We start from the raw sequence: 27,535 nt of genomic DNA, 5'->3' as shown, positions 1-27,535 counted from the left end.
AATTGTGCCCTGCATATACCACATTTTAGTATAAAATGTTCTATTGGCCATCTCCTCAATCTAGGGAACACAATGTACAAATCAATCTCAAGTAAACGCTGGATTTTTAAAATAGTTTTTGCAAGGTAAATTGATGTAAATAATCAATGTGGTATTTTAGGCATGGATTAAGCCTACCCTTTTATCACAAAACATTTCTTTTAAGTGAAGGTTACAGAAGGGAATGTTTCTAGAATAACATTAGCTGAGGGTATTATGATCATAATAACTGTCATCGCTTTTATTGTAACTATTTTAAGTTCAATATTTCTTCTTCACAGCCTCCTTGCAAATGTTTGTGTTACCTTGCTTGCATACTATAAAAGTTATGCAAGTACCCAAGAGGGTCCATTAGAGAGGCAACCTAGAGAACACAGAGATGATCTTGAGGGCAGGACAAGAAGTAATGGGTTGAATATATTAAAGAGAGATTCTACCTAGAACTAAGGCGAAATTTCAATTAATCAATGGAACGGCTTGCCTTCAAAAGTTATGAGTGCTCCATCACGGGAGGTTTTCAAGAAGAGACAGCCATTTGTCTGGAATAGTATAGTAGGATGTCCTGCTTGAGCTGGAACTAGAAGGCCTCCAAGCTCCTTTTCAACCTTACTATGCTATGTTCTATGACCCTGCGGAAAATAAGCAACAATGTTGTATAAGCAAAGGGACCAAAATATTCCTTAAGATCTGGGAAGCAAGATAGCATTTGGAAAGTTTCTCCTTTATGTCTTAAATGGGATATAAGAGGAAAGAAAAATAAGTCCTAATTGGGTTTGTCAGTTTTTGTTATTATGGCCTATCACAATAAAGTATAGTTCAATTCTTCCAATGGACTCTGTTTCCTGATCCCATCCACTGAACTGTTGATACCTTATAATTGTATCTGGGATTCCTTTTAACATGGCTGAGTTTTATCTACCATCCCTTTTATCCCTCCATGAAGAAGGAAGAGGTCAAGAGTTCATAAAATGACAGAAGTCACTTCAGAATGTCAGATTTTAAATATGGCACACTTTTTTAAAAAAGTGCAAGTCTTTGAAAACGTGCAAAATTGTAATATGATATATTAAGATTTCACCTTGTAGACATGCAGAACTGTAGCAAGATGGAAAGCAACATAAGCCTCCGTATTTCAGTTTGAAAGCAAGGCCAATAGGTTGCCTGTGAGATAATGTTATAGGATTGTGCCTAAAACTTTGTTCTGGAAAAACAGCATTTTATGATCATCAAAGCCACTATTTCACATGTACCATTTATTGATATCAATGCACTACTTTAATAGCAAATGCAAAATAATTATACATTATGGTAGCTCTTACAAAAGGACCTTTCTGAAATTCTTTATGGCTTTGTTCAAAATTGTTATCCCTAAACCTGATATTAGGCTAAATACATACTCATATGCTCTCTCTCTCTCTCTCTCTCTCTCCCCTCTCTCTCTCCCCTTCCTCCCTCCCTCCCTCCTCCCTCTCTCTTAGAATATATTTTCCATCTCATTATTTCAACCTGCAATTGTTTAGCTCTGCTCACAGCACTGTTTCCACAGTCCCCAAACCCAGCCTACTTCTGCTTTAAACTTGGTGGTTGAGCAGCAAAACCTAATATAAAAATAAACTGCTTCTGTTAAAATGTTAGTAACTTGACCCTTTGACCCACAACATTACCATTAAATTCAATAATCTTGGGGAAGGAAAAACTGGGCTGGTGAGCACAAGATACCATGTGTTCAGTTTCATGGGCTTATGCACCCTTTCAGCATTCCATCTGAATTTAACATTTTGCACTCTTGAAAGAAAGGGGTTGTACATATATTAGAATAAGACTTAATAAAAAATGTATATATACAGTATTTCTACAATATTAGGTACCAATAACCTCAGTTTTTCTAGTGAAAACAGTGGATGATACTTGCCTTTTCCTTGTATAGTGGTAATCTTTTATATATATAACTTTGTTGAATTAAAAAAAAATAGACATGCAAAAAGAAAAAGAATTTAAAGGGAGGAAAAAGGAAGAAAAAAGAGATAAAAGCGCAGAAGGAAAAATGAACAAAAAAAATAAAGAAAATAGAAAAAGAATAGTTTCCAACTTTCTTTGGTACAGACATAGATTAAAAAATACATCAGACTCTTACTCTAAAATTAACAATAGTCCACATTATTTCTATAATCCCACATAATCAAATTCCAAAATTACAACTTCATTTCTTTTAGTTTCTCACAAAATTCCAGTAGAAAATAAAACTGGTCAATTTTTTTTCTTTAATCAAAGCGGTCAATTTCCCTATTTCTGCCAATCCTATCACTTAACCATCCATTCTGCATAGGGATAGTCTTCATGAAAAATCACCTCCATTAATGCAATTGGCCACTTAAATGGAATACCATAGACTAGCCACAGTATGCATGTGTGAGTAGACTTGTGCATGGGTCTGTGTAGTAATAATGGGAGGGAATTTCTGTTCAATTGTGAATCTGATAAAAAAAAATCAAAAACATATCTATGTTCTAATATTAGAAACCTGCCTGGCAATAAAACTCTCCTAGCCACTTTCTTCTAATGCTCCTTAACAACGTTACTTGACCCAAAGTAGTCATAACTCTTTGACCATACCTACCTTTGACCAGCTTCTCCATGCTGGTCTGCTTGGACCACTGAAAGTAAAATTCTGGATTTGAATGGAGAGCTGAAGTGGGGTGATAAATTATGTACTTATGCTCTTAACATGCACTGGCATGCTTTCCTAACTAGCTTGATTATATTTTCCTGTCCCTACATACATCATATATTCATGTTCAACACTCTTTTAAAAAAAAACCCTGCTTGTGTGAATTGCATATTCCAAGCAAAAGTTCTCTTGTGAGAAGAAACTATGATGCAGTAAAACACAACACTTTCTCCTTTTTGATGCTTGCAGCCCATTATTGATTCAGGTTTCATTCTGCTGTAGAAACCTGAAGCAGACTGCTTCATCTCATCTATCTGTTTTTTATTTCCTAGTATTTTTGTTTCCTAGATTGTTTCCTAGTATGATTTGATTGCTTATTTGTACCCTATGACTATCATTAAGTGTTGTATCTTATGATTCTTGATGAATGTATCTTGTCTTTTTATGTACACTGAGAACATACACACCAAAGACAAATTCCTTGTGTGTCCAATCACACTCGGCCAATAAAGAATTCTATTCTATTCTATTCTATTCTATTCTATTCCATTCTATTCTATTCTATTCTATTCTATTCTATTCCATTCCATTCCATTCCATTCCACTCCACTCCACTCCACTCCACTCCACTCCACTCCACTCCACTCCACTCCACTCTACCCTACCTACCCTACCCTACCCTACCCTACCCTACCCTACCCTACCCTACCCTACTGTACTCTACTCTATTCTATTCTATTCTATCCTATCCTATCTGAAATCTTCCTGTGTGTCACAGAGTTGCCTCAGAATGGGACCTTCCTGGAGATAAACTGGGATAAATATAGACCTGCTAATCTAAGGGTTAAAAAAAAAAACCTGGAAGGTGCTTTGTGTTGATGTACAGTAAATACATTTTAGTGACCAAGTAATAATGGTGGCACCATCGGATTTGAAAATCAACCAGGGTCAGATTTCTGCCTGGGAGACTGCCTGGGAATCCCTGGACTAGGTTGAGGCTCGAATGTGAAACTCACTTTGGAAGAAGACCGTGGGACAAACCACATACATATTGTTGCCCAGATAACAAGACAAAGCTCATCTACTTACTAAGAGTCAAACTCAATTCAAAGGAGACTTCTTATATTGTGGATCTTTTTGCTATAATATTTGCAGTTTGGCTTGATTAAATGCTACTTATTTCCATAAGAAAGAAATGCATCAATGTATCACTAATGCACTAGCAAACATGGCCAAGAGACTGATGGTAGAACAAGACCTTTTCCCTTCCTAATTCTGAAATACCATGATGTTTGATTTATTTATTTATTTATTTATCTATCTATCTATCTATCTATTTATTTATTTATTTATTTATTTATTTATTTATTTATTTATTTATCAAACTTACATAGCAACCCATCTTACAAATGTGTTGCTGGGCAGTAGGTTGAAGACAAATATAAACAAACATTAAAAACAATTAAGCATAAACATAAGTAAAATTGTGGAAGAATGGACCAACATGCTAAACACAGTATGATCCTGCAGGCACCCAGTTTCCATGGGATCAGCAAGGCTGCTGAATAAACCATATTTTAAGGGATTTGTGGAAAGCTAATAGGGTCATGGCTAAACTCATCTTGGGGTGGGGAGGGAGATTATGTTCCTGTTTGGTTTTTTTCTGCATAAATAGTCATTTGAGAAAAATTAGGCAACTGTTTTGTTGCTCTTCTGGGTACTTTTGAACAACTCTGCTCTTTCTATATGCCAGGATAAAATATAACTACAAAAATAATAATGTATTTATTTCTATTGCAAGAAAGAAAGAAAAAAAACAACTTTGAATGTACTTTTGTAGTATTATGTGTTGAATCCAATTCAAATCTTCCATAGAGGAGAGGCTTTTGATTGAGGAAGGAGAACATTATTGGAGAAGGGTGGGCCAAGTGATCTTTGTTGACTTCCCCCTACACTTTTTTACCTACCCAAAAATCTCCACTGGAAGATTTTGGAATCCTTTAGCAAATGAGATAGACAGCTCTGGACCCTGCAGAGGAAAGCTCAATCACAGAATATTGCTTTTTTTCCTTCCTTCCTTTTCTTTTTCTTTTTCTCATTCATTCACTCATGCATGCATGTATGTATGCATGCATTCATGCATTCATAATTTATTCCAGCCTTTAGGTGGTCCTTCTTCACTCATGCATTACTCCCACTGCTGGAATAAATCCTATATTTCATTCATGACAGCAATGAATATGAATAAAAATCATAGTCTTTCAAAGTATATTCTTTGGAAGAAAGAAGCACATCTTCACATTTCTGTCTTTGGAATGCTTTTAGAAGCTGCAATGCTTTTGTGGCAGTTCAATGTCTGGGAGTACTTTTTCTTATATTTTTTTCATCTAGAGAAGAGTTATTTTTCCAAGTTGGAGTGCAAACTTTCAACAGCTGCTAGAAGGGAGCACTGTCCTGCAATGGTTCGTCTTCTTTTCCAACAGTCGGTTCCAACTGATGTTCAAAGAAGGAGAGGTCATGTGCACAGTCCTTCACCTGTGGTGCTTCAGGGCTCAACAATCTTGTCCCTTCTGTTTTACATGGAAGTGTAGGGTAAGGTCAACTGTCAAACGCCCCCTGCCCCAACTCTGAGTGGTTTGAGTTTTAGGCCTTCTGAATCTGAGATTGCATGTCTCTTCTAATGAATAGAGTTGCGCTAACCCAAACATACCTGATGCATAAGCTGGGGATCTTTCTGAATTCATGACTCCTGCTCAAAGAGCACGTGGCAGTTGTGACTAGGAGGATCTTTGCACAACTTCATATTGTTTACCAGTTGTGCCTGTTCTTGGGTCATGAGGCTCTGCTCACAATTACTCATATCCCGGTCATTTCCTGAATGGACTAATATAATGTGCTCTATTGCAGTAATCAGAAGCTTCGATTGGTGCAAATGCAGTTATAGAGTTACGCCTCTGCTCTGTGAGCCAGATAATTTGCTTTCAGGTCCAATTCAAGGTGTTATTTTTGACCTTTAAATCCCTATATGGCACAGGGTTGGGTTATCTTGAGGGAACTTCTCTCCCTAATTATTTCTACCCATCCCCTCAGGGCCAGCAGAAGCATGTTGTGGGTTTCATTTATTAAGGATTTCCATTTGATGGGGCCCAGGAGATGTGTCTTTTCTGCTGCTGTGGCACCCACCTTCTGGAAAAACTTCCCTCTGAGATGAAATTGGCTCCAACTTTTTGGCCTTTTCAAAAGCCCTCAAAATATGTTTTTTTCCCTTTAGGCCTGAGGATCACCTGGCAGGAGAAAGCCCACATATTGATTACATCACGTTAACCCTCTCACAATCTTGTTTTTACTTAGGTTAATTGTTTAGCTATTTTTTTATATTCCATTTTAATTGTTGGATTTATTGTATGTCACCTTGTTTGAGATGGGCAGCCATAGAAAATTGATTAAATAAATGTGTGCATATACTGCAGCCTGAAATAAAAGAATCATGCATTGTTATTATTAAATCGGTCCATATCTTCTGGTTTCACTTAAACATACCTTCTCTCTCTCCTTCCCACCCCACTCTTATTTTGCTGATCCAATAAGCATATCGGAGTATTTTAGTTTTTAAAAAATATCTTACCTGTCTGCAGATCAAGCTACAGTAATATAAATAGATAGCCCTGCCCTGCACAGATCAGCTTAGTTTCGTACAGATGTCAATCAGTTGGTGAGATGGCAGGAAAAACCACCTGGAGGGGATTATGTTATCATATCCAAAGCCCGAGATTAATAATGACAAGTGATGAGTTTACTCACTGGGCTGACATACGGTCTGCTAAGCTAAGAATACAGACTGTTTGAAACTTGGATGGGAAACCCCATGGAATTCTAGAATGTTAGAATTTACTCTGGGAACGTTAAAAAAACACACGACATGCCTGAAGAAAGAAATGGCAAACCCTTCTATCTTAATAAGCAGAAAACTGCATGGATGTCTCCATGAATTAAAGGTAAAGATAAAGGTTCCCCTCGCACATATGTGCAAGTCGTTCCCGACTCTAGGGGGCAGTGCTCATCTTTGTTTCAAAGCTGAAGAGGCAGCGCTGTCCGAAGACATCTCTGTGGTCATGTGGCCGGCATGACTAAATGGCAAAGGTGCATGGAATGCTGTTACCTTCCCACCAAAGATGGTCCCTATTTTTCTACTTGCATTTTTTACGGGCTTTCGAACTGCTAGGTTGGCAGAAGCTGAGACAAGTAATAGGCATTCACCCCGTTACGCAGCACTAGGGATTCAAACTGCCGACCTTTTGATTGACAAGCTCAGTGTCTTAGCCACTGAGCTATGAATTATGAGTCAAATTAACTCTCTTAAGTTTTCAATGCTGCCTGAAATCAAACTCCCACACTTGTATACCTCTAACTTCTCCATAAACAAAGCCTGACTCTATGAATTAAACAAAGCCCTACTGAATGAAAGAAAGGCTTATAGGATCACAGCTTGATTAGTGGTTCTAATTGATAAGGCTAAAGGCCATCAATTATTTGGATTTAGAATAATGGAGCAAATTTAGACTTATATATCAAGGGGAATAATAGGGATATGTGCAGAGCCATCCAGACAGGAGGGAAATGACAACATATTTATCATTATGTCACTGGCAAATCATATTACTTATTTACTTACTTACTTACTGTAAGTCATTGGTTTCATGAAGTCTAACAGAAATTATGTCATTTATGTAATTTGCATGATGGTTTTTATTAGATACTATGGCTATATGAGATATCATTATTTACTGGACTGGCATTATTATATAGTCGTCCGTAGTAGATGTACTGTACAAAATTTGTTAACATTAATACTAGTATTTAATGGTTTATCTACAAAAACTTTACTCTTACTGCTCCTATTTGTCCCACCTTCTGAGCCGCACAGCTGTCAATCATCCCATCCAGGACTTCTGGTAAGTAGCTATGATAATACAAACCCAGATATGTATAATACAAATCATAGTTCAGTAAGGACTTATAGATTTATACACTGAGAAAGGTAGGTAGTGCCAGTTCTGCTTGTGCATCAAAAATATTCCTGCTTCCGAGTCATTTGATGCTATTTGTCCCTACCACAATTTTTTTTTTAAAAATGTTATTTTCATGCGGACATTTTGGAAGATATGAACATATGCAAATCAGGCATACTTTTAGGTCCACATCTAAAGGTTTTGTTTTCTTTCTCTCTTTCTCTATGTGTGTGTAGAGAATAGAAACTGAATAAACGCAGACGGAAGGTAACGCTGTGCGAAGTAGTGGTCGAACTCGGAAGACTGTGTGCAGGTTCAATTCCACTGTCGTGGAAGTAACTTTGAGCTAATCTATTTTGCAGTCTGATCTACATCGCAAAGCTCTGTTTAGGGAAAATATGAAAGGAAGGCGCGCTGTGTGTGTGAGTTCCCAAAGATCGAGCAAGATATGAATTATTAAAATAAGGAACAACGCAAAACATAAATATGTGCCATTTTAGGGGGGGGGAAACAACCTTCCGTCTGCCTCTGGAGATTATTCCGCGGTGTGTGATGATTCCGCCGCTCCCCAGCGGAGCGTGCCTTTGTCTTACACGCTCTTATACAACCAGAAGTGTTGAAGAAATTACTCATGCATATTCATGTGGCCTGAATGGTGCTCTTGCTCCCGTTTTCTGGAGGAAGGGGAGATTACTTCGGAGTAAGGAGCGCGCGGGGGGCCCAGCCGCGACTACTTCTACCCAGAGGAGGCTCCAGATTGTCCCCTCAGTCGGCGAGAGCCACTCGTCCAGCCTTGCGTTTTGACCAGATGGATCGCGCAGCGGCGCCTCGGAGCCCCTGGACGAGCTCTTCGGGAATCCGCCTCTGGTGCGATCTTCACGAGGGAAGCCGCAGCGGACTTTTGGATCGGATAAGGCGCGGTTAAAGGGGAGCTCCGACGGCTCCGGCGCTCCGGTTCCCCGATGATCGTTGAATCGAGAAGGCGCGACCATCTCCGTTTCCTTCGCTCAGCGCTGAAGAGGAAGCGAGGTGTGCCTTGTGTGGCGGGGCGGAGGTGTTGGGGGGGGAGGGGAGCGAGCGGGGGAGGGCGGGATCTCCAGGTGCTCAGCACCGTCCTTTTGCTTGCCGCTCGTTAGACGCCGGCGGGGCGGAGGCGGAGGGGACGGCGAGCGAAGCGCCGGCAGTTGTAAAAAAAAAAAAAAAAAAAAAAGGAGAAGCGGGAAACGAAGCCGGCGCTCCTGCCCGCGGAGAGAAGCTTGACTTGGAGCGCCGCGATCCCCCTCAGCCGCAGCGGACAGACCAGCGGGGAAGACCCGTCCCTTCTCCCCTCCCCGCCTGCCCACCCCCCCCGGGAAGAGTGCGAGATTTTGCCCGGTGAAGAGGGCTAGGTCGCCCCCCTGCGGCTCGGAAGCCCCGAGGGCCCCGGAGCCATGCAAGCAGCCACCGCCTCCATCCTCGACGTGTCAAGAACGGTGGTGATCCGCGAGGGGGGAAACCAACGGCGGAACGAATCCGCGGGTGAGAAGGCATTGGGGGGGGGGGGAGGGAGGCGACGGGGAGTGGAGTGGAGGGGCGGACGGGAGAGCCGGTCATTGACCGACGAGAGTCACGATGGCGTTAGAAGGAAACGGCCCCTCCGGGGTTTGATATGCGGGACGGGGCCAAATGACGGCGGGACGGGTGTGTGTGTGTGTGTATGTGTATGTGTGTATCTGTGTGTAGTCCGTTTTCTCCAGATGTTGCATCTGCGAGCATCTGCTCTTCTCTTTTCTGGCGTGGGAATGGCCAATGGGTTCGGTGGTTCTGCCTTCCTTAGTTTAGGCATGTCCTGACGCTGGGTATTGAAAGGTGAGATGATGGGCAGGCTAACAACTGGCCGAAACATGTGTGTCCTTGGGAGTGGTGGGGTTTCCTCTGAATTAAAATCCCGGAGTGAGTTTAGTTGACCCTTGCCATCACCGCTGCCACCACTCAGGAGCCCTGATGGCATCCTTCAATTCCCACCATCTCACCTGGAAAGATCAGAGGTCAGGGTTGAAGACCCCAAAGACCTACTGCTAATTTGAATACTCCTTAAGCAGTGGGACACCTGTCTGTCCTTAATGAAAAGCAGCTTGTTCTAGACAGACCTTGGTTGCCCCTTGATACTCTAAATGACCTATCAGTTTTTATTAAAAAAAATGTAGTATATTTGGTAAGCAAACCCCTCTCCAATTGTTATTGTGTTTGTTTCAATCTTCTGAGAGGCTCCAAGCTTAATGTCATCTGGAGATGTATGAAGTCACATTCGTAGTGAAGCTAAGGTCTTCTGGTATCACGCAATACTTAATGGGACACTGCCAAGAGACAGTTTGATTTTTCCAGGAGGGAAAAGAGGTGGAGTAGAAATAACTAAGGCGAAGTTTTCTGAAATCCATCTTGAGCCCAAGGCTCAGGTTTGTTCAGGAATCCTACTTAGGTTTATTCCCACAGGAAAAGAGTTCCCTCACTGAAATATATGAACTGAGCTTTTCAGTAGAGACAAATACGGAAAGAATCTGAAATCGACCATGCAATTCAGTTAATGAGCCACTCATGTAATCTGTGAGAACAATGACAGGCTGGTGTTGAAGTAAAATTGGTACACTGAGATGGAGATCTGCTTGTGCTGTGGTTCATCTACCTGGAATTGAAACCAGCTTCTGGATTATTGGAAGCTTCTACTAGAGCAAAAATATATTATGTGAAAGACAACTGATTGGTTCACCTAATTTTATTTTTTTTTATTTCTCGTTGCCCTGTTGTTTTTTTTGTGATAGACTAATCCCTATCCTTTCCTGAGTGCAAATTTTGGGAGAGGTAGTAATGGATTTTCAAAATCTTTATCTAAAAAACCCAGCTCATCTTAGGTTTGCAGACATTTCATATCCTGAGTTTGTATATCTCTGAATTGAACAGATGCTGGCAAAAGCATGTTGCCTTGAGACGTAGTGAGATCCTGTCTTGCATAGAAGACTGTAAAATGGCTTGGGATAACACTGGACCTGGATTGAATCTGGATTGGACCGTGATTGTACTTTGTGGCATGCTGACCAAAATATGCCCAAATTGATTGGTAAAACTTGTACTGTGTCTAGTTATAGCCAAGTGAATAATAATAATAATAATAATAATAATAATAATAATAATTATTATTATTATTATTATTATTATTTTATTTCTATACTGATCCTCTCCCGAAGGACTCAGGGCAATGTACAGCCTATTAAAACAAAAAATATACAAATATCAAAATTTAAAATTATTAAAAATATTACATAATTTCAGCCCAGATTAAAACCCCCAATTGAAAACTCCCAATTTAAAATATTACATAGTTAGCCCTGCCTGGTGAAACAGTAGGGTCTTAAGGGCACAGCGAAACACACGGAGGTCAGAGATCTTGCATATTTCCGGGGGCAGTTCGTTCCAAAGGGCAGGAGCTCCCACAGAGAAGGCCCTCCCCCTGGAGTACTATACTTACCATTAGCAGAGAAAGCTTCATGTATTATCAGTATCGCCAAGACTGGAGATCTAGTTTTTGGTTTATCTTAGTAATAATGAATTATGTGAACTAACAATGAATTATGGGAAAGCATTGATTAATTAAAACCATGATGGGTGCAATAGAAAGATATCTGTGAACAGATCTGGTGGGGACCATGGCTTATTGCAACATGGAATGTATGGAAATAGCAAGCAGCATGAATGAACGAAAGAAAAGGAAAAAAATAGATTTCTTCTGTGCCTGTGAAATTAAGAGAAAGGGGAAGGATGTAATAACTGAATGAAAGTATTCTGATCTTTTGCACTGGAAGTGGAAGTTTAATTATTAATTAAAGAGCTAAAATTATTTCAGAAAGTGTGCATTTCTATCACCTAGGTTATGGGTGCATATAAAATTATGAATTCATGGTTTGTAATATTTGCATGTGATGTTACATTAAATTGTGATAATGACTGAAGTACAGATGAATTTTGGGGAGTGAATGTGATGCAAGAATGTGTTATATGATATGAATGGATGGAAGGGAATGAGTTGAAAGAATGCAGAAAAAAAGAACTGGGCCGTGGATAGGAATACATTCTTGTGTCCAATAAAAAAATATCATTATATGAGTATGTTGAAAAATAGTGAGACTGAAGATAGTATAATTGGAGAGATGTTAAAATAGGGATATGGCTGGTACATAAAGTGGATGTGCAATTTGGTTAAGGTAGGTGTGAAGGTTGCACTTCTTTTTGACATTTGAAAGAATGCTAGTATTGTTCCCTTGTGTGAAGGGGGATGATACAGTAAAAACAAAATTAGTTTATTAAATGTACCTAGGAAGTGGCTGATCAGAATTCTGATCAGATGGGTATGAGACGTAACAGTGAACCATTTTGGGAAATGGAGTGTGACTTTGTGTTAAGGATGGGACCGGATCTTTTGCTCTTCCGATCATTAACTCATTTGGAAATGTGTGAATGTGAGAGAAGAAATTTCCAAGTGTTTCTTGTGTTGAAAAGCCAAATTATTTGCAGCAAATATTATATTGATTGTATGATGCCATGGAATGTTTTGATCTGATAATGAATGCACCAGACCAGAGTAGTTAGTTTGACAGGTAAAATAGAACAAATGATTAAATGGCAAAAAAAAAAAAAAAAAAGAATCCAGAAAAGTTTCTTCATGCTTACTAAGGAATGAGGAAATGTTCAAATGCTGGTAGAAAGGTACTGGATAGTTTGTGGTCAGTTCCAAAGAAGAAATTTTGGGGGAAAAAATGTATATGAGCATGCTACTAGTTCCTTAAAAAGAAGTAAGAAATTGACCATTAAAAAATTGAACACTAAAGACGATGACTATATTTTAATCACATCCTATACTATTTCATATTTTTTTCTCTCTCACTATTAATTTCATACTTCCAACTTCATTGACTTCCTGTTTTTATTCCTTTTCTATGCTTTACATAAGCTGATTTTTGTAGAAAGGGAATAATGTGAATAATATATTTATTTATTTCAGGAAACCTATGTGCTCTAAGTATTCTTTGGTTGATGGGAGAAAATAAGGCCATGTCTACAAAATACAGATTTAGATTTCTTTTTTACATTTTAAACTACACTTTGTCCTCCCCAGTTTTCATAGGGTTCACAAATGGGATGTGGAACTGCTGTTATCGCAAGGGGGTTGGGGGTAGCGAGAGTTGGCTTTCTTTTTTTCCAGATAAAATGTATTCTGCCTCTGATTTTGACTCTTGGTTTTTGAAAAAGAAAAAAAAAAGAATCATCTTCAAAGTGAAGCACATTCGTTTGGGCTCCAAATTGATTTTGCTGGAATAAAAAGCAGATGCTTGTTACCTAGTATGTTTACACAAAGATGCAGACAAATAGAAGCCTCCTTTGATTTGCTAATGTTATCTCAGAGATTAAAAAATAAAAGGAAACATGGATCCTTTTAAATAGATTAAATTGTACCTTAACTTCCTTCTTGCTGCTGTACCAACATTTGGCTTCCTTTAGAATTTGTGCCATAAAGAGGGAAGTGATGTCAGTTGGGGTCAAGCAATAAGCTGGCTTCATGCAGGGAGAGGCAGTGTTGGTGAAGACTCTGACTGTGTTCATTAATGGAATGTGCCTGCAGACATGCCGTGCTATGAAGGCTAAGACTGTAGTATATTCTGAAAGTCAATAAAAAAAGTTTCTTGATACTTGGGACTGAGACTCTAGTACTGCTTTCTTGAGAAGTCATTTACTGAATTCCCAACTATCTCCTTTGCTTCCTGTTTCCTTTGCTAAGATTGTGTATCTAAAACTCCATCATTGCAAAGGAAGACCTGCAGTTCAGTGTGAAGATGAAGGAATTAGTGCCTTAGATTTAGAGCTGTTTAGATTTGAGGTTGCTATGCCAAACGTATATCATAATATTAGCTTGGCATTGCAACTGCAATTCTAGATACCGGTAGCTCTAAATCAGGGAACATAGGCTCACGGGGTAACTGATTGATTTAAAAAGAGATTAAAAATTAAGAGAGTTTTAAGTATTTAATTAAAATATATTAAAACATCACACTAATATGAAAATACCGAACTCATAGCTTGTACTCCAAATGGCTATGTTTACTGTCTATTGTAGATTTTCATTTCTTAATGAGATCTTTTTCCGTTCTTGCATCCAAAATGAAATTAATCCTCATTCTTAGCATTTCACACAGAAGCTTTTTTGTCCTAAAAGTGAGTCTTCTACCAATATTCACAATCAAATTCATAATGAGAAAAATAGTCTTGTCAGATAACCAGTTTGTAACCTGTTTAAAGTGTTGGATTGTGTCTGATAAACATCTGAGAGCCAGTGCTTTATGTTTCATTAACAAAGTGATATGACTGTGTTATCATTCACCAGTTAACCCAGTGGGAAGAAGAGTAAAATGGAGGGTCTGGAAAAGGTGGTGATGGCAAGAAATATATACATACCGGTATACTAGACAAACCATGCCCCATTGCGTTATCCTCTCAGAGACATTTCCTTACCTAAACAGAGAAACAGAATGACCACAGGAGGACAAAAAAAGCAGTGGGAGCCGGAGCGACTTCTGACTTCCAACTGGCTTCCCCATTGAAATAGTTTGTGGGAAGCTGGTAGGAAATGTCGGACATAATAATCATGTAGGCATGGCTGACTATGACCATTCTGTAGTGGCCACAAGTTTGCAAATACAACTGGTCTGAAGATCCTTGACATTTTAATTCCACAAGAATAGTGGGTCCTGGTTTGTTTGTTTTTTTACACATTCTTTAAGTTAATGCATTTGAGGTACCTTATTTAAAAATTATTGCCCTATGATGCACTGTTCCACTGAAGGCCATTAAGACAGGATAAAAAGTATGTAGATAAAATAGTAAAGAATTCCATTCCAGTGACTTAATAGATCTTTATTATTAAAAATCTATAAATAGTCCACCACAACTTCTCCATAATGACTGGGTATGTTCACTGGTCATAGAATGCTGGCAGATGGGGAAGAGAAGAAACTGGAGCATGGTGGAATGGAGGATAAATGGTAAGTGGGAAAATAGCTTTTTACAATGCAACGTTTTATGAACATATCCCAATAGTTTTGTTTTTGTTTTGTTTTGTTTGTTTATTTTTATGTAAGGCTTTTGTAGCTGGTGACTGAAAGTTTAATTCTGTCAATGCAATTGTATTTGGAAGGGTTATTTTAAGTCATGGGACTTGGAGAGGTTGGATGACTTTTTAAAGGTAGAAATGGAAATAGTTTGATTTCTAGAATGTTGTTGCTCCCATTCTTATCAGTCATCCCCAATGGAATGGAATGCATGGATAACCTTGAGGAGAAGGGATAGGAGATGTTGCCTAGGAAGCTGTCAGACAAGAGAGGCAGGAGCCCTCAGTGAATTAACAGTCAAAGAAACAAACTGAAGAAGGACCCACCCGAATGGATTTAGCACTTAAAAGTGGCGGGCAGGAAGTTTGTACTTTCACACTTGCAAGATTCTATTAGCATAGCTTTACAATAAATTATGTTTCGCTCATCTGGTCTTGTTTCCTGTCTGATTTGCTCAGGAGGGCTAACTCCCAGTTAGCCTCGCCTCTCTTGCTTATACCATCATTTTGGCAACTTTACCTATAGCCCTGCAAATGATCAAGAAAGTGAACTGTAGGCCCAAGCTCCACAATAGTTGCTGTAAAGGATTTAGGCAGAACAATAACCAGATCCATAGAATGGCATGTATTATTATGCCTTGATATGTAGGGGGCAGAGAAAATGGCTTTGAAAGAAAGGATGAGGACCCATCTCCAAGACAACAATCAAAACAGAGCATGAGTCCTGGCCAAGAATGTAACACAGAATAACAGAGTTAAAAGGGACTTTGGAGGTCTTCTGGTCCAACCCTGTGCTCAAATGTCTCAGCAAACCCCTCCTTAGTTCACAGAAGGATAGAAGGCTGAACACATTCTGACTTGCAAGATGTTGTTATTAAATGTTTACTATAAAAGTAGTAGTAACCTGCATGGCCTTGGTTTTCTAGTCTGGGCTACCTTGAAGGGCTGATAGGATCTATTCTGTTCTGTCTTTCTTTGAATACTTATTGCCTTTCCTTTAATCAAGTAATACCATTTGTCTTTCATCTGTCAAGGTATTCAGAGTAGAATATTTGAAACTTTCTTTAAAGATAGCTATTATTGTCATACATTATATGTCAGTGTATTATTTGTCATGGCTTTACTACAAAGATGCATTTGGCTCAGTCCTTACCTGAGTTTGATTTGCTTTAAAAACAAATGTACATTAGAGTATGTGAGGCTTTGGATCATTTTTATATAACTTTGTTTTTAGTTGTACAATATAAAAAATATCTTGAGATTCCAATAAAGAAACAAATGCACTGCCACATATCAGACTTCCCAAAGAAGCAAACATCATTCATGGATGTTGTTCTCTTACAATATCCATTCAAACATTTAGCATTTCTTGTTTGAAATCAGTCAAAAATAGAGATGGTTGCAATCTTTGCTGTCTTCTGGAAATATAAAATGAAGAAAGATGAGATCTCCATCCCCAGTATGAATACAGAATGTACCAGAATTCTCCTAAATTAAGAAACAATAATTTAACAATCAACTATCATTGGGACATATCATCTAAACATAATATGTTAATACTCCTTTGTCAACTGTTCTAAGGCCCTCGTCATATATTGTTCCAGATCAGGGGACTCCAAATTTAACAACTTTAACACTGTGAATCAACTCCCAGAATTCATGCTGGCTGGGGAATTCTGGGAGTCGAAGTCCACAAGTCTTAAAGTTGACAAGTTTGGAGACTCCTGATGGGCTAACTTTGGGGGACTAAAGACTGCATAGGATTTGATGGTCATTTGCCTCCTGTCTCCATCAGAAGTTAGAAATATATGGCCAGGAAATCATTAGCATGTACCCTTCCTCTTTGTGGCCCCTGTAATTTTCTAGGATTATGCATGTAAAAAAAATCCTGCAGGGAAAATGAAATAAAATGTATTGAACATCCCTAAAATTATAAATACCACTCAAGAAAAAATGCTGGTGATATTATACTGAATCCATTATGGCGCTTGTTCGGCAAAACCCGGGTTTTTTTTCAGAATCTCTGTGTTACTGGCTTTTTCATGCTTAGTTTAAAGAGAAAAATCTGCCCAGAGCAATTCAGGAGTGCACCTCATATAAATCTGTCACTAGAGCAATGAATAAGGGATACTGCAAACAGTTCAAGAGTGCCAGATAAAAAAAAGTTGGCTACTCTTGCCTGAGAAAGGAATTAAGGCAATGGGCACTTGTGGCTGTATTGACAGAAATTTTAGAGGAAACGCTATACAAATAATTGATGTTGAGAATCTGAAAAACCCTTTAGAGAGGGGAGCCAGCCTGGACTCTTAGCCTTCTCTTCCCAAAGGCAACCACACTATCGCAATCAGGAAGAAGACTGAATAAACACAGTATCATTTGGTGACAGTTTAATTGCTTTCAAGAAGAAAATATGCTCTGTTTATTGGTCATAAAGCAATGGAAGTAGAATTTTGGTATCCCTTTCCTCAAGGGTTGATGAATAGATAGATTTTCCAGGAGTTGTGGATTGTTTGAAAGGATGGAAAATTGCCAGAAAAGCATATTTGTGCATGACAGGTACACATACACGTACCTTTGAAGTGACTACCTCTCTTCTCCATTGAGAGTGGAGACAGCAGCCAGCGTGGGTAGTGCCCATCCAATCAGCTTGAAGGACTGAGCCTGTCAATTATTCTTAGTCCCGCCTCTGTTGCCGGGCAGGCCTGCTTTTGGCTCAGTCCTTCAGCGCTGGCTGGTGTGTGGGACGTTCTCTCTGGCTAAATTCTCCTTTTACCCTTTAGTGTTGGATTTTTTCGTGTTTTTTGGACCTGGACTGTTTGACTGTGCTCTGAGCTTCGATTTGGACATTGACTGATCTTTCTGGCTGACTTGGACCGTCTTGACATCAAGTGTTATAAGTTTGTGAGTAAAGAAATAGCCCTTCATTAACTTCAGTCTCCCTGGCTCTGCCAGGGGCGTGGGGACCCCTTGCCCTTCATCTCCTCCAGGGAGGGCTTCCTTGGGCATTGATCTTCGAGGGACATTCTCCCGGTTGCGATCTCCTCGCCCCTCTATCATCGGCGGTCTCGGCGGGCTTTCTAATAGCGGCGCCCGCCATTTTGAGACAAGAGGAATTTCCCGCCGTTGGAGGAGAGCGCTAATTAGCGGCCGGCGATCCTCCTGCTATCAATCCAGCTCGCTCCTTTCAGGATTAATTAAATGCAAAGCGTGGTGACTGTGTGATTCTGCTGAGGAGCCTCGCGCCCCCATCTCTGCTCCATTGTGCACGTTATCTGCAGCCCTCTGTAATTGCCTCGTGGCCTCTCTAAGCAGACCAAAAGTTTGTTTGCTGCGTGTTTGCAGCTGAGGAGCTTCGCGCCCCCCCCCTTCTGGTTTTCTGTGGCCCGATTCCGGAGGCCTTCCAAATTGCGCCTGGTGGAGCTTCACGCCCCCCCCTTTTTTTTCCCTGTTACAGCGATTTCTGCTTTAGGCGCTGGCCACCATTGAAGATTAGTGGAGCTTCGCGCCCCCACCCGTGCTCTTGATTACAACGGTCACAGGACTGTGGCCTTAATTTGTCTGATTGCTTGTTTAACTGATTGCCTTCCACTCATTCACATTTCAAACGGCCTCCCTCCCCCCACCAACCCTCCAGCTCGTGGAGTTGTTACGCTCCCATTTTAATCTGTTGGGCCTTTGGTTTGTTTTAATTAAGAAACAGTTTACTCGAGGCCTTTTTCCCGTGGAGTTCCTTTCGCTCCCTGATATCTGTTCAGGATCTGGTCGTTAAGACACTGTCTGGTGCGTGAACGGGGGGAGTTTCTTATAACCTTGTTGTGTGCTATGCCTAAGGCCCTTTCTAAGTCTAAGCACGGCCGGAAGGCCAGTGCAGGAGGAGTTGGCCAATCAGACTCCACGTCTGTTACCCAGCAATCTCCTATGGAAGATTCCAGGTCTCATTCCAGGTCCTCTCAGGTCTCACGTTCCCATCACAAGTCTTCCACTCGTGATTTATCATCCTCTTCTTCCAGAGTGGAAAAACGTAGAGACAAAGTTTTGACCAGATTATGTGACAAGGCATGCGCTCAACTGCCTCCCTCCACTCTTCCGCCACCTGCTCCTTCTAATCCACCTCCAATCTCCGTACCCCATTCGCCTACTCCTGACCAGCTGTCTCTGCAAGATTGTCCAGTGACTATTTCTGAGGAAAATTTGTGGGGTCCTGGTTCAGTTCCTCAGCATCCGGTTCCTGATCCAGCAACAGTACAGGTGGCTCATTCGTCTGATTCTGTCCCTGCCCGCTCTTTGGATCCATTCGTTCCTCCAGATCAGCTGCAGCAGATGATTGAAGCGGCGGTTCAAAAGTCCTTGGCCGCCCGTTCGGGTTTTTCCAGTCGACAGGGATCGGTAAGAGAGCCTTCTCCCTTTCCAGCGGGCCGCAGTGACGAAGGATGTTCTCATTCAGTCCGCTCCGCTTCTCCTACTTCTTCCCATTACAGTCATCCTTCAGCCTTCATCGACGAAGGAGACCCTGAGTCTGACCTGTCGGAAGATGAGAACCTTCCCCCGGATCAGCCTGCTTTCACAGGTCTCTTTCCTCAGGCCTTGTTCAAATCATTGCTCTTCAAGGCTGTTAATACGGCCCGTTTATCCTCTCCAAACGCCGATCCGGTACCCCCTGAGTCTTCCTCTGGATCTTTGGACCCGATGTTTGCGGAACCAGCTAGGCCTATAACATCCGTTCCTACTCCTCCTCTCTTTCTGGACGTAGTGAAACGACAGTGGGAATCCCCGGCATCTGCTCCCCTACCTTCATCTAATGACAAAAGAAACTTCCAAGTATCCTCGGATCTTGAAGCTCTTCTTCAGATTCCTTCGGTGGATGCCCCAGTTGCAGCTCTTCTTCCTAACTCCAATGCTCCGGGCGAGCCGGACGAAGGTCTCCGCCCTGAGGAACGCAGATCTGACCAGGTTCTTCAAAAGGCCTTTCAAAGCTCCTCCTGGGCGATTAAAGCAACTACTACGGCATCCTTCTTCAATCGGACAACGTTACTTTGGTTACGTCAGTTACAAGAAAAGCTAGCCCCCGGAGACACTCGTATCAGACAAGACCTGAATAAAATTGTGGCGGCCGTCCAATTTTCAGCCGACTCTACTCTGAATGCTGCCAGGTTCTCCGCAAAATCTTTGGCTTCGGCTGTCATGGCTCGTCGTCTGTTGTATCTCCGTCACTGGCAGGCTGATGCCAGGCACAAGTGGCGATTGGCTTCGGTTCCCTTTAAGGGCACGAAGCTTTTCGGGGACGCTTTAGATCCCTTCCTCACAGAAACCAGGGACAAAAAGAAGGTGTTAGCAGCTGTTTTCCGGAGAGGAGCGCCCCGTTTTTCACCTTACCCCTCTCGTTCTTCCTCCAGAGGTGCGGATGGGGGGTCCTCCTATTCTTCTCCCTTTCCCACATTTAGGAGAGATGGGTCTTTCGGCAGGCAGCGGGGTTCTTCCGATAGGTCATTCAGAGGGCGTCCCTTTAACTTCAAGCGGCCCTTTCGAGGGGGAGGAGGTCGTTTCGCCCGTCGCCGTCGCTGATTGCCCTTTGGATCCTCCCATTGGCGGTAGATTGGGCCTTTTTGCCGCTGCCTGGGAAGAATCCACTTCGGATAAGTGGGTCCACGCCACCTTGAGATCTGGGTTGGCCATTGAATTTGTTGCTCCCCCCCCTCACACCTTTGTTTGCTGTCCGATTTCTCGTAACTCCGCTAGGAGGTCCCTCATGGACTCATCGGTTCAGCATCTCCTGTCTATCAGGGCTATCCAACCTGTGCCTCCCGGTCAGGAAGGTTCGGGATTCTATTCAAGGGTGTTTCTAGTCCCTAAATCATCGGGGGGGTGGCGTCCTATTCTGGACCTTAAACGTTTAAACAGATACGTTGTGTACCGAAAATTTAAAATGCAATCATTAAAGTCTATTCTGGACGGTATTCGGAGGGGCGACCTCCTCTCTTCCATTGACCTAACCGAGGCCTACCTTCATATCCCTATCCTACCATCCCATAGACAGTTTTTGAGGTTTTGTTATAACGGAGCACACTACCAATATAGGGCTCTCCCATTTGGCCTTTCTTCTGCCCCCCGCACCTTTACGAAGGTGCTAGCTGCCTTGGCGGCTCAGCTCCGTCTCCGTTCAGTTCGCCTCCTGTGTTATTTAGATGATATTCTGCTGTTGTCTCCTTCTGTGCAACAGGCTGCCTTAGATATTCGTATGACGATTGAGACGCTAGCAGCTCACGGTTTCTCTGTTAATTTGGAGAAGAGCCATCTCTCCCCCTCCACTAGGTTAGTGCACTTGGGTGCCCTAATTGACTCTCTTCAGGGCAGAGTTTTTCTTTCTCCCGATAGGCAAGCTAGTCTGAGGCAGTTGATTTCCCGAGTTGAGGGGAGTCGGGTGGTTTCTCCCTATGTCTTGTCTCAACTTTTAGGTAAGATGATATCCGCAATAGCTATTGTTCCCTGGGCTCAACTTCACGCCAGGGAACTCCAATGGTTTCTCTTGCCTTTGCAGAAGGCTGGCAGAGGCACTTCATCGAAGCCGATCCCTCTTCCTCCTGCGGTACGAAGATCCCTCCGGTGGTGGCGCTCCCCCGCTCTCTCAGCGGGTTGCTTCTTCCTCGAGCCCTCGAGGGTGGTGGTGACGACAGATGCCAGTCTCCTGGGCTGGGGAGCCCATTGCCAAGGTCAACTGGCTCAAGGGACTTGGACACCCTCGGAAGCTCGGCATCCCATCAATTGGCTGGAACTGAAGGCTGTTTTCCTTGCTCTAAAGTCATTCCGTCATCTGGTCTCCGGAACCCACATCCTTGTCCTCACGGACAACGTCGCCGCAAAGGCTCATTTGAACAAACTGGGGGGCACCAGGTCGAAGTCTCTTCTAACCCTGGCAGTCGCATTGGGGGTCTGGTCAGAGCGCCACCTGTGTTCCCTTCGGGCGGAACACATCTCCGGGGTACAGAATGTTCAAGCGGACTGGTTGAGTCGCCGGCGGATAGACAACGCGGAATGGCGCCTCCTCCCGCTCCTCTTCCAAGAACTGTCTCTTCGCTTCGGCCGTCCAGTGATCGACCTGTTCGCGACTCACGAGAACTCTCAGCTTCCGCTGTTCTTTTCACGGTACCCACATCCTCGAGCGGCCGGCGTCGACGCTCTTCGGACTCCTTGGCCGTCGGGCCTTCTGTACGCATTTCCCCCAACGGCCCTCCTTCCCAGGGTCATCCGCAAGATTCTATCCGAGCGAGCGGAAGTGATCCTTGTGGCACCTCATTGGCCTCGGAGACCCTGGTTTGCAGACCTCGTGTCCCTATCGGTGACCCCATCGTGGCGCATTCCTCTCTCGGACAATATTCTCTCGCAAGGCGCCCTGAAACACCCAGACCCGGCCTGGCTCAATCTAACCGCTTGGAGATTGAGCGGTGCACTTTGAAAGAGGTACAAGTCCCGGCAGATGTTGTGCATACCTTGCTTTCTTCCCGACGGCCTTCTACGGAACGCATTTACTCTGCCACCTGGCGGAGTTTCTGCAACTGGTGTGGTCAGATCGGTATCTCGCCTCTACAACCGTCAATTATACATATTCTGATGTTTTTGCAGAAGGGTCTCTCCCAGGGTCTCTCTCCTAACACTCTCCGCCGGCACATTGCAGCTTTATCTTCGGTACTTACCTGCGGCTCCTTGTCGTCTCTGGCTCAACACCCCTTGATCCGCCGTTTTCTTCGGGGAGCAAAGAACTTGTGTCCTCCTGTTCTGCATCGCTATCCGACCTGGGATCTTCCTCTGGTCTTGCAGTCTCTTACGTGTTCCCCGTACGAACCACTTCGGACTACCAGTCTCAGACTTCTCACATGCAAGGTTGCCTTCCTGGTGGCCATTACTTCGGCTCGCCGCATATCTGAGCTCGCCGCCTTGTCCACTCGTTCGGACCTTTGTGTTTTCCATGCAGACCGAGTGGTACTCCGTTTGGACCCTACATTCGTGCCGAAGGTCAACTCTGTTTTCCACCGTGCCCAGGAACTTGTCCTGCCAAATTTCTGCCCTCGGCCCACGCATCCTCGGGAACGTCGTTGGCACTCTCTTGATGTTCGGCGGGCGCTGCGAATCTACCTGAAGAGGACGGCTCCTTTCCGTCGTTCGGAGTCGCTTTTTGTCTCCTTCTTACCTACATCTCAAGGCAGTAAGGTCTCTCCTTCAACCATCGGTCGTTGGATTCGCCAGACTATTGCCACAGCCTATGATGTTAGATCCCTTCCGCGCCCTTCAGGCTTGACAGCTCACTCCACCCGCAGCGCGGCTACGACGGCAGCTTGGGCTACACAGGCTTCCTTGCTGGAAATTTGTAGGGCGGCCACTTGGACCTCTCCTAGTCCTTTCATCCGACACTACAAACTCGACCAATTTGCATCAGCTGAAGCCTCGTTTGGTCGTCGGGTTCTCCAAAGAGTTGTTGCCGGAGAGGACAATGCGGTCCAGCGTGATCCCCCCCCGACTCCGGGACAGTGAACTTGGGTATGTCCCACGCTGGCTGCTGTCTCCACTCTCAATGGAGAAGGATCGTTGGTCTTACCTGATACGTTCCTTCTCGTTGAGTGGAGACAGCAGCCAGACCCTTCCCTTTCTTCTTCTTCAAGCTGGACTCGGCATTTTTCTGTCTTTCTATCTTGGTTCTTCTTTGTCCCACACACCGAGTCTGTCTTCCAGTCTTCGCCAAAGCTGGCCTGCCCGGCAACAGAGGCGGGACTAAGAATAATTGACAGGCTCAGTCCTTCAAGCTGATTGGATGGGCACTACCCACGCTGGCTGCTGTCTCCACTCAACGAGAAGGAACGTATCAGGTAAGACCAACGATCCATCTTGTCAAGAAAGCAACCCAAGTCCATGCCCTTGTAATCTTCAGGAGTCAAGCTCAATTCAGGGAAACCTGCCTAATTTAAGGTCATACAGTATTAGTGATACTTTTTTCCCATGTCGTTTTCTTGTTTTTACTGTTGTGGTTTTATTATTGATGTAAGCCTCCCAAAATCATGTTTTACAAGATGGGTAAATTATAAGGTATGAGCCTTAGCAATAAATCAAAAAATGACCCAAATAGGCAAGCCTCCTAGTGTACATAATATTGGACTACAGATTTTCCAACCAATATTACAGGGATGCGTAATATGCACAGAAGCACAAATTAAATAATCAATCACATTCTGTTATTTCAATATATCCACATTTTTTTCATGTTTAATGGGATGAGTCCAGAGGTGGGTTTCAGAAGGTTCTGACCAGTTCCGGAAAACTGGTAGCGGAAATTTTGAGTAGTTCGGAGAACCGGTATTAAAAATTCTGACTGGCCCCGCCCCCACCTATTCTCTGCCTCCTGAGTCCCAGCTGATCAGGAGGAAATGGGGATTCTGCAGTAACCTTCCCCTGGATTAGGGTGGGAATGGGGATTTTACGGTATCCTTCCCCTGCCACGCCCACCAAGCCACACCCACAGAACCGGTAGTAAAAAAATTTGAAGCCCACCACTGGATGAGTCATAGAAAGTCCAACTTTCAATTTGCTGAATGTGAAGAAGGCTCTATGGACCCTTATGTCAAGAATGCCACTCACGGGTGCTAATAGAAAATCCCTGTCTATGATGCCTGGCAAGGGATCCTGAAGGGGAAGCTGCTGACTGGAGGCTGTTGATACCCTAATGATGGAGACATGCCACCTCTCCCTCCAAAGCCGTTTTTTACTTTGTCTTAATTTTTCTAATTTTAATTCACTTTTACATTTATAATTGTTATAGGTCATTTATCCTGATGTAAGCTCCTCAGAGTTGCCTGGACCAAGAGATGGGAAGCAAATGCATTTGATAAATATATAAAATAAAAATAAATTATCAAATGTCTTCATAACTTGGGATGGAAAGAACATCAGGCCTGAGTGACTTCTGGCCAGTTCCTCTGTCACAGCCTGATCTGCAATGCAAAATGCTGTTGAGAAGATCAGATAAGGGGAGATTCACATATAAGCCGCCTAGAGTTTTCAGAAAACAAGCAGGATACAAAGTAAATGAATGCAAAATACATTTTGTAGCCACTATGGTCCTCTTACACATCAAACTCAGCACGGTTGTTTCTGTCAGCAAATTCACAATGCTCAAGCATAAAGCAGCCACATCCTTTGGAAGGTCTGACATGGTTGATTCAAAGCTGCTCTTGGCTGATATATAAGCACAGCTATCTTGCTTTGATGATGGGTATAGTAGAAATATTAACTGAGCATACAAAAATGTTCAGAGATCAGCCTTGAAGCAACTCCGTGCACCTTCTAAAAGTGCAGCTGCTTTAATGATTTGAGAAGAGATGCTTTATTTGTACCTCAGCTGAATGCTTTGCCCATCTTATCTGTATCTCATTCTCTTTCTTTAGGTATGGAAATCTACTCACTTGCAGCTTTGCAATAGGTTCACCTTTGCTTTAATGTATCCCTTAAGGCCTTTGATTGTTTAGATAATGCCAGGATGTAGAACATAGTGGAAATATTGATTATGCCAGAAAACTGGATTATTCCTCTGAGGAATCTATACCATGAGCAAGAAGCAACTATAAGAGCCGAGTCTGGAAAAAGAGACTGAATCAAGGAGTGAGACCAGGATGAATATTGTCCCTGCATCTTTTTAATTTGTACAGTGAATATAAGTCAGTGTTGGTGAACCTTTTCGGCAGCAAGTGCTGAAACTGGAGCGCACGTGCACATGCCGGAAACTGGAAGAGCAGCCGCTCGGTGCGTATGCGTTTGCTGGGAAGATGATATTCCAGTTTCCGGCACGTGCATACACACCGGCCAGCTAGCCGCATACTCATGCATGGCAGAAGACCAGACAGCTGATGTGCATGCGCTCGCTGGAAACCAAATGATCATCTTCCCAGCGTGCGCATGCGCACCGGGCGGCTACTCTTCTGGTTTCCGACATTCCCGCGTGCGTGAAGACCAGTTGGCCAGCACATCGGAATCCAGAAGAGCAATGGGCGATGGCTTGCATGCCCGGAGAGATGGCTCTGCGTGCCACTTCCAGCATGCATACCATAGGTTCGCCATCATGGATATAAGTGTTGCAGGATTGGAAGAGTTGATAGCCAGAATCAAACATTAAGCATTTGAAAAATGGCTGCAGCCATTTTGTTAGCTGCAGCTAAAGAAGATGTCGAATATTTCATTACAAAAGAAGACACTGAAAGTGCAAAATCAAGGTTAACCTTAAATATTCGGAAGACAAATTTCTAGTGTTGCACTGCAATGAGGTTTTCCTGTTGTTAAGAAGAAAAAAAGGTAATATTTATAGCTGATGTTGAAGAAGTGATAATTTCGTTTAGATAATTTATGGACTCAGGGTTCAAAGAAGGATGGAAAAGAAGAATGAAATTCATAATTCTATGTTTTCTTTCTTTTTCCACTTCCTTTTTTTCTTATTTTTCTTTTAACTTTTTGTACATTGCAGTGAACATTTTAGATTAATTCTAAGAAAGAAGTCAATGACAGTCTTACATAAGAGCTGGATCTGTTTGAAAATTGATTCCAAAGAATAAATGATGTAAACAATCTTATGATACCACATAACGCTGTCTGTTGCTTATTAGCGAATGTGTTTTCTACGGATGAAGTTTCTTCTTCTACAGAAGAGAAACACCTGAAGAACTTCCGAAACTTTAATATTCTATACACATAAATCCTGACCTAATGAAAGATTCACTGTGAAAAGCTTTTTCCTATTGAAATTTGATTCAAGATGTTACAGGATAACATTAGAATTTTTATGAGAAAGTTAGATGCCTTGCAAGTGGAAAGAGTTTGTTTGTTTGTTTGTTTGTTTGTTTGTTTGTTTGTTTAATTATTTATTTATTTTAGGGTGGTGATACTTTTCATAGACCTCTTTTATGGTTGTCAGACATACTGAAATTATCCAGAGATAATATGCCAGTTTGATTATGGGCACACGAGAAATAACTTTTTACAGGTATTGTTCCTTCCAGCAGAAAATATGGCTTCTAGTGAATGACTCTAGTATACTATTTGGCTGTCTGTAGCTGTGCCATGGTTGGCTGCACATATTTAACAAAAGAGGTTATTCGTGCATCTGGTGGAGAATAATGATTAGGACTGAACCATAGGTTCTCCTGGTTTGCTTTTTTTTCATGAGTAGTAGGTTCGTAGCCCACCTCCTATTTTTCTTCATGATTGCTTAGAGCAGTTAATTCCATACCAAGCTGCCCAGAATTACTGTTATATAAATCTCCTAAATAAATAAATAAATAAATTCTCCTCCTGTTTCTCTTTTAGCAATTCCACTCAATCAGAAACCACTTCCTGGCTAGCATATGAGACTAAAATATGATATGAGATTACAAACCCGGTCAGGTTTGCTAATGTGCAAATGACTGTAAAAATATATGAATCTTATTCAGAGCAAGGGAAGTATTTCTTATAGCAATTACCGATGGAATCCTAAACAAGCTAGGCGTCACAATACCAACTAATCCCCCAGTCTTCTGCAGCAATCCAATAATTGTGATCTAAAGAGGGAGGACTACCTTTCGCTATATATTAGGACTTTCAGAGAGTTAGAAACCTAGGAAACGTCTTTATATTAAATCAGACTATTTTATATCTTTACTTTATCCATCTTTGGAT

General features: G+C 42.2%; 1 protein-coding gene across 3 annotated transcripts in view; it reads left to right on the top strand.

The window, feature by feature from the left end:
- The first annotated feature begins 6,078 nt into the window (after positions 1-6,078).
- SUSD3 (sushi domain containing 3) overlaps positions 6,079-27,535 on the top strand; it is a 60,782-nt gene continuing 39,325 nt past the window's right edge. The window contains exons 1-2 of one of the 3 annotated variants that reach the window (XM_034437369.2): positions 6,079-9,234; positions 14,727-14,783. In XM_034437369.2, coding sequence (XP_034293260.1) covers positions 9,147-9,234; positions 14,727-14,783 — 145 coding nt within the window. In that variant the 5' untranslated portion in view covers positions 6,079-9,146. The remainder of the gene's footprint in view (positions 9,235-14,726; positions 14,784-27,535) is intronic. The other 2 variants (XM_034437379.2, XM_034437388.3) reach the window with 2 other exon arrangements.

Source organism: Pantherophis guttatus, chromosome 2 (genome assembly GCF_059756535.1).
Source record: "Pantherophis guttatus breed Tessera chromosome 2, ASM5975653v1, whole genome shotgun sequence".
NCBI classification, from domain to species: Eukaryota; Metazoa; Chordata; class Lepidosauria; order Squamata; family Colubridae; genus Pantherophis; species Pantherophis guttatus.
This window is presented reverse-complemented; position numbering and strand designations above follow the sequence as displayed.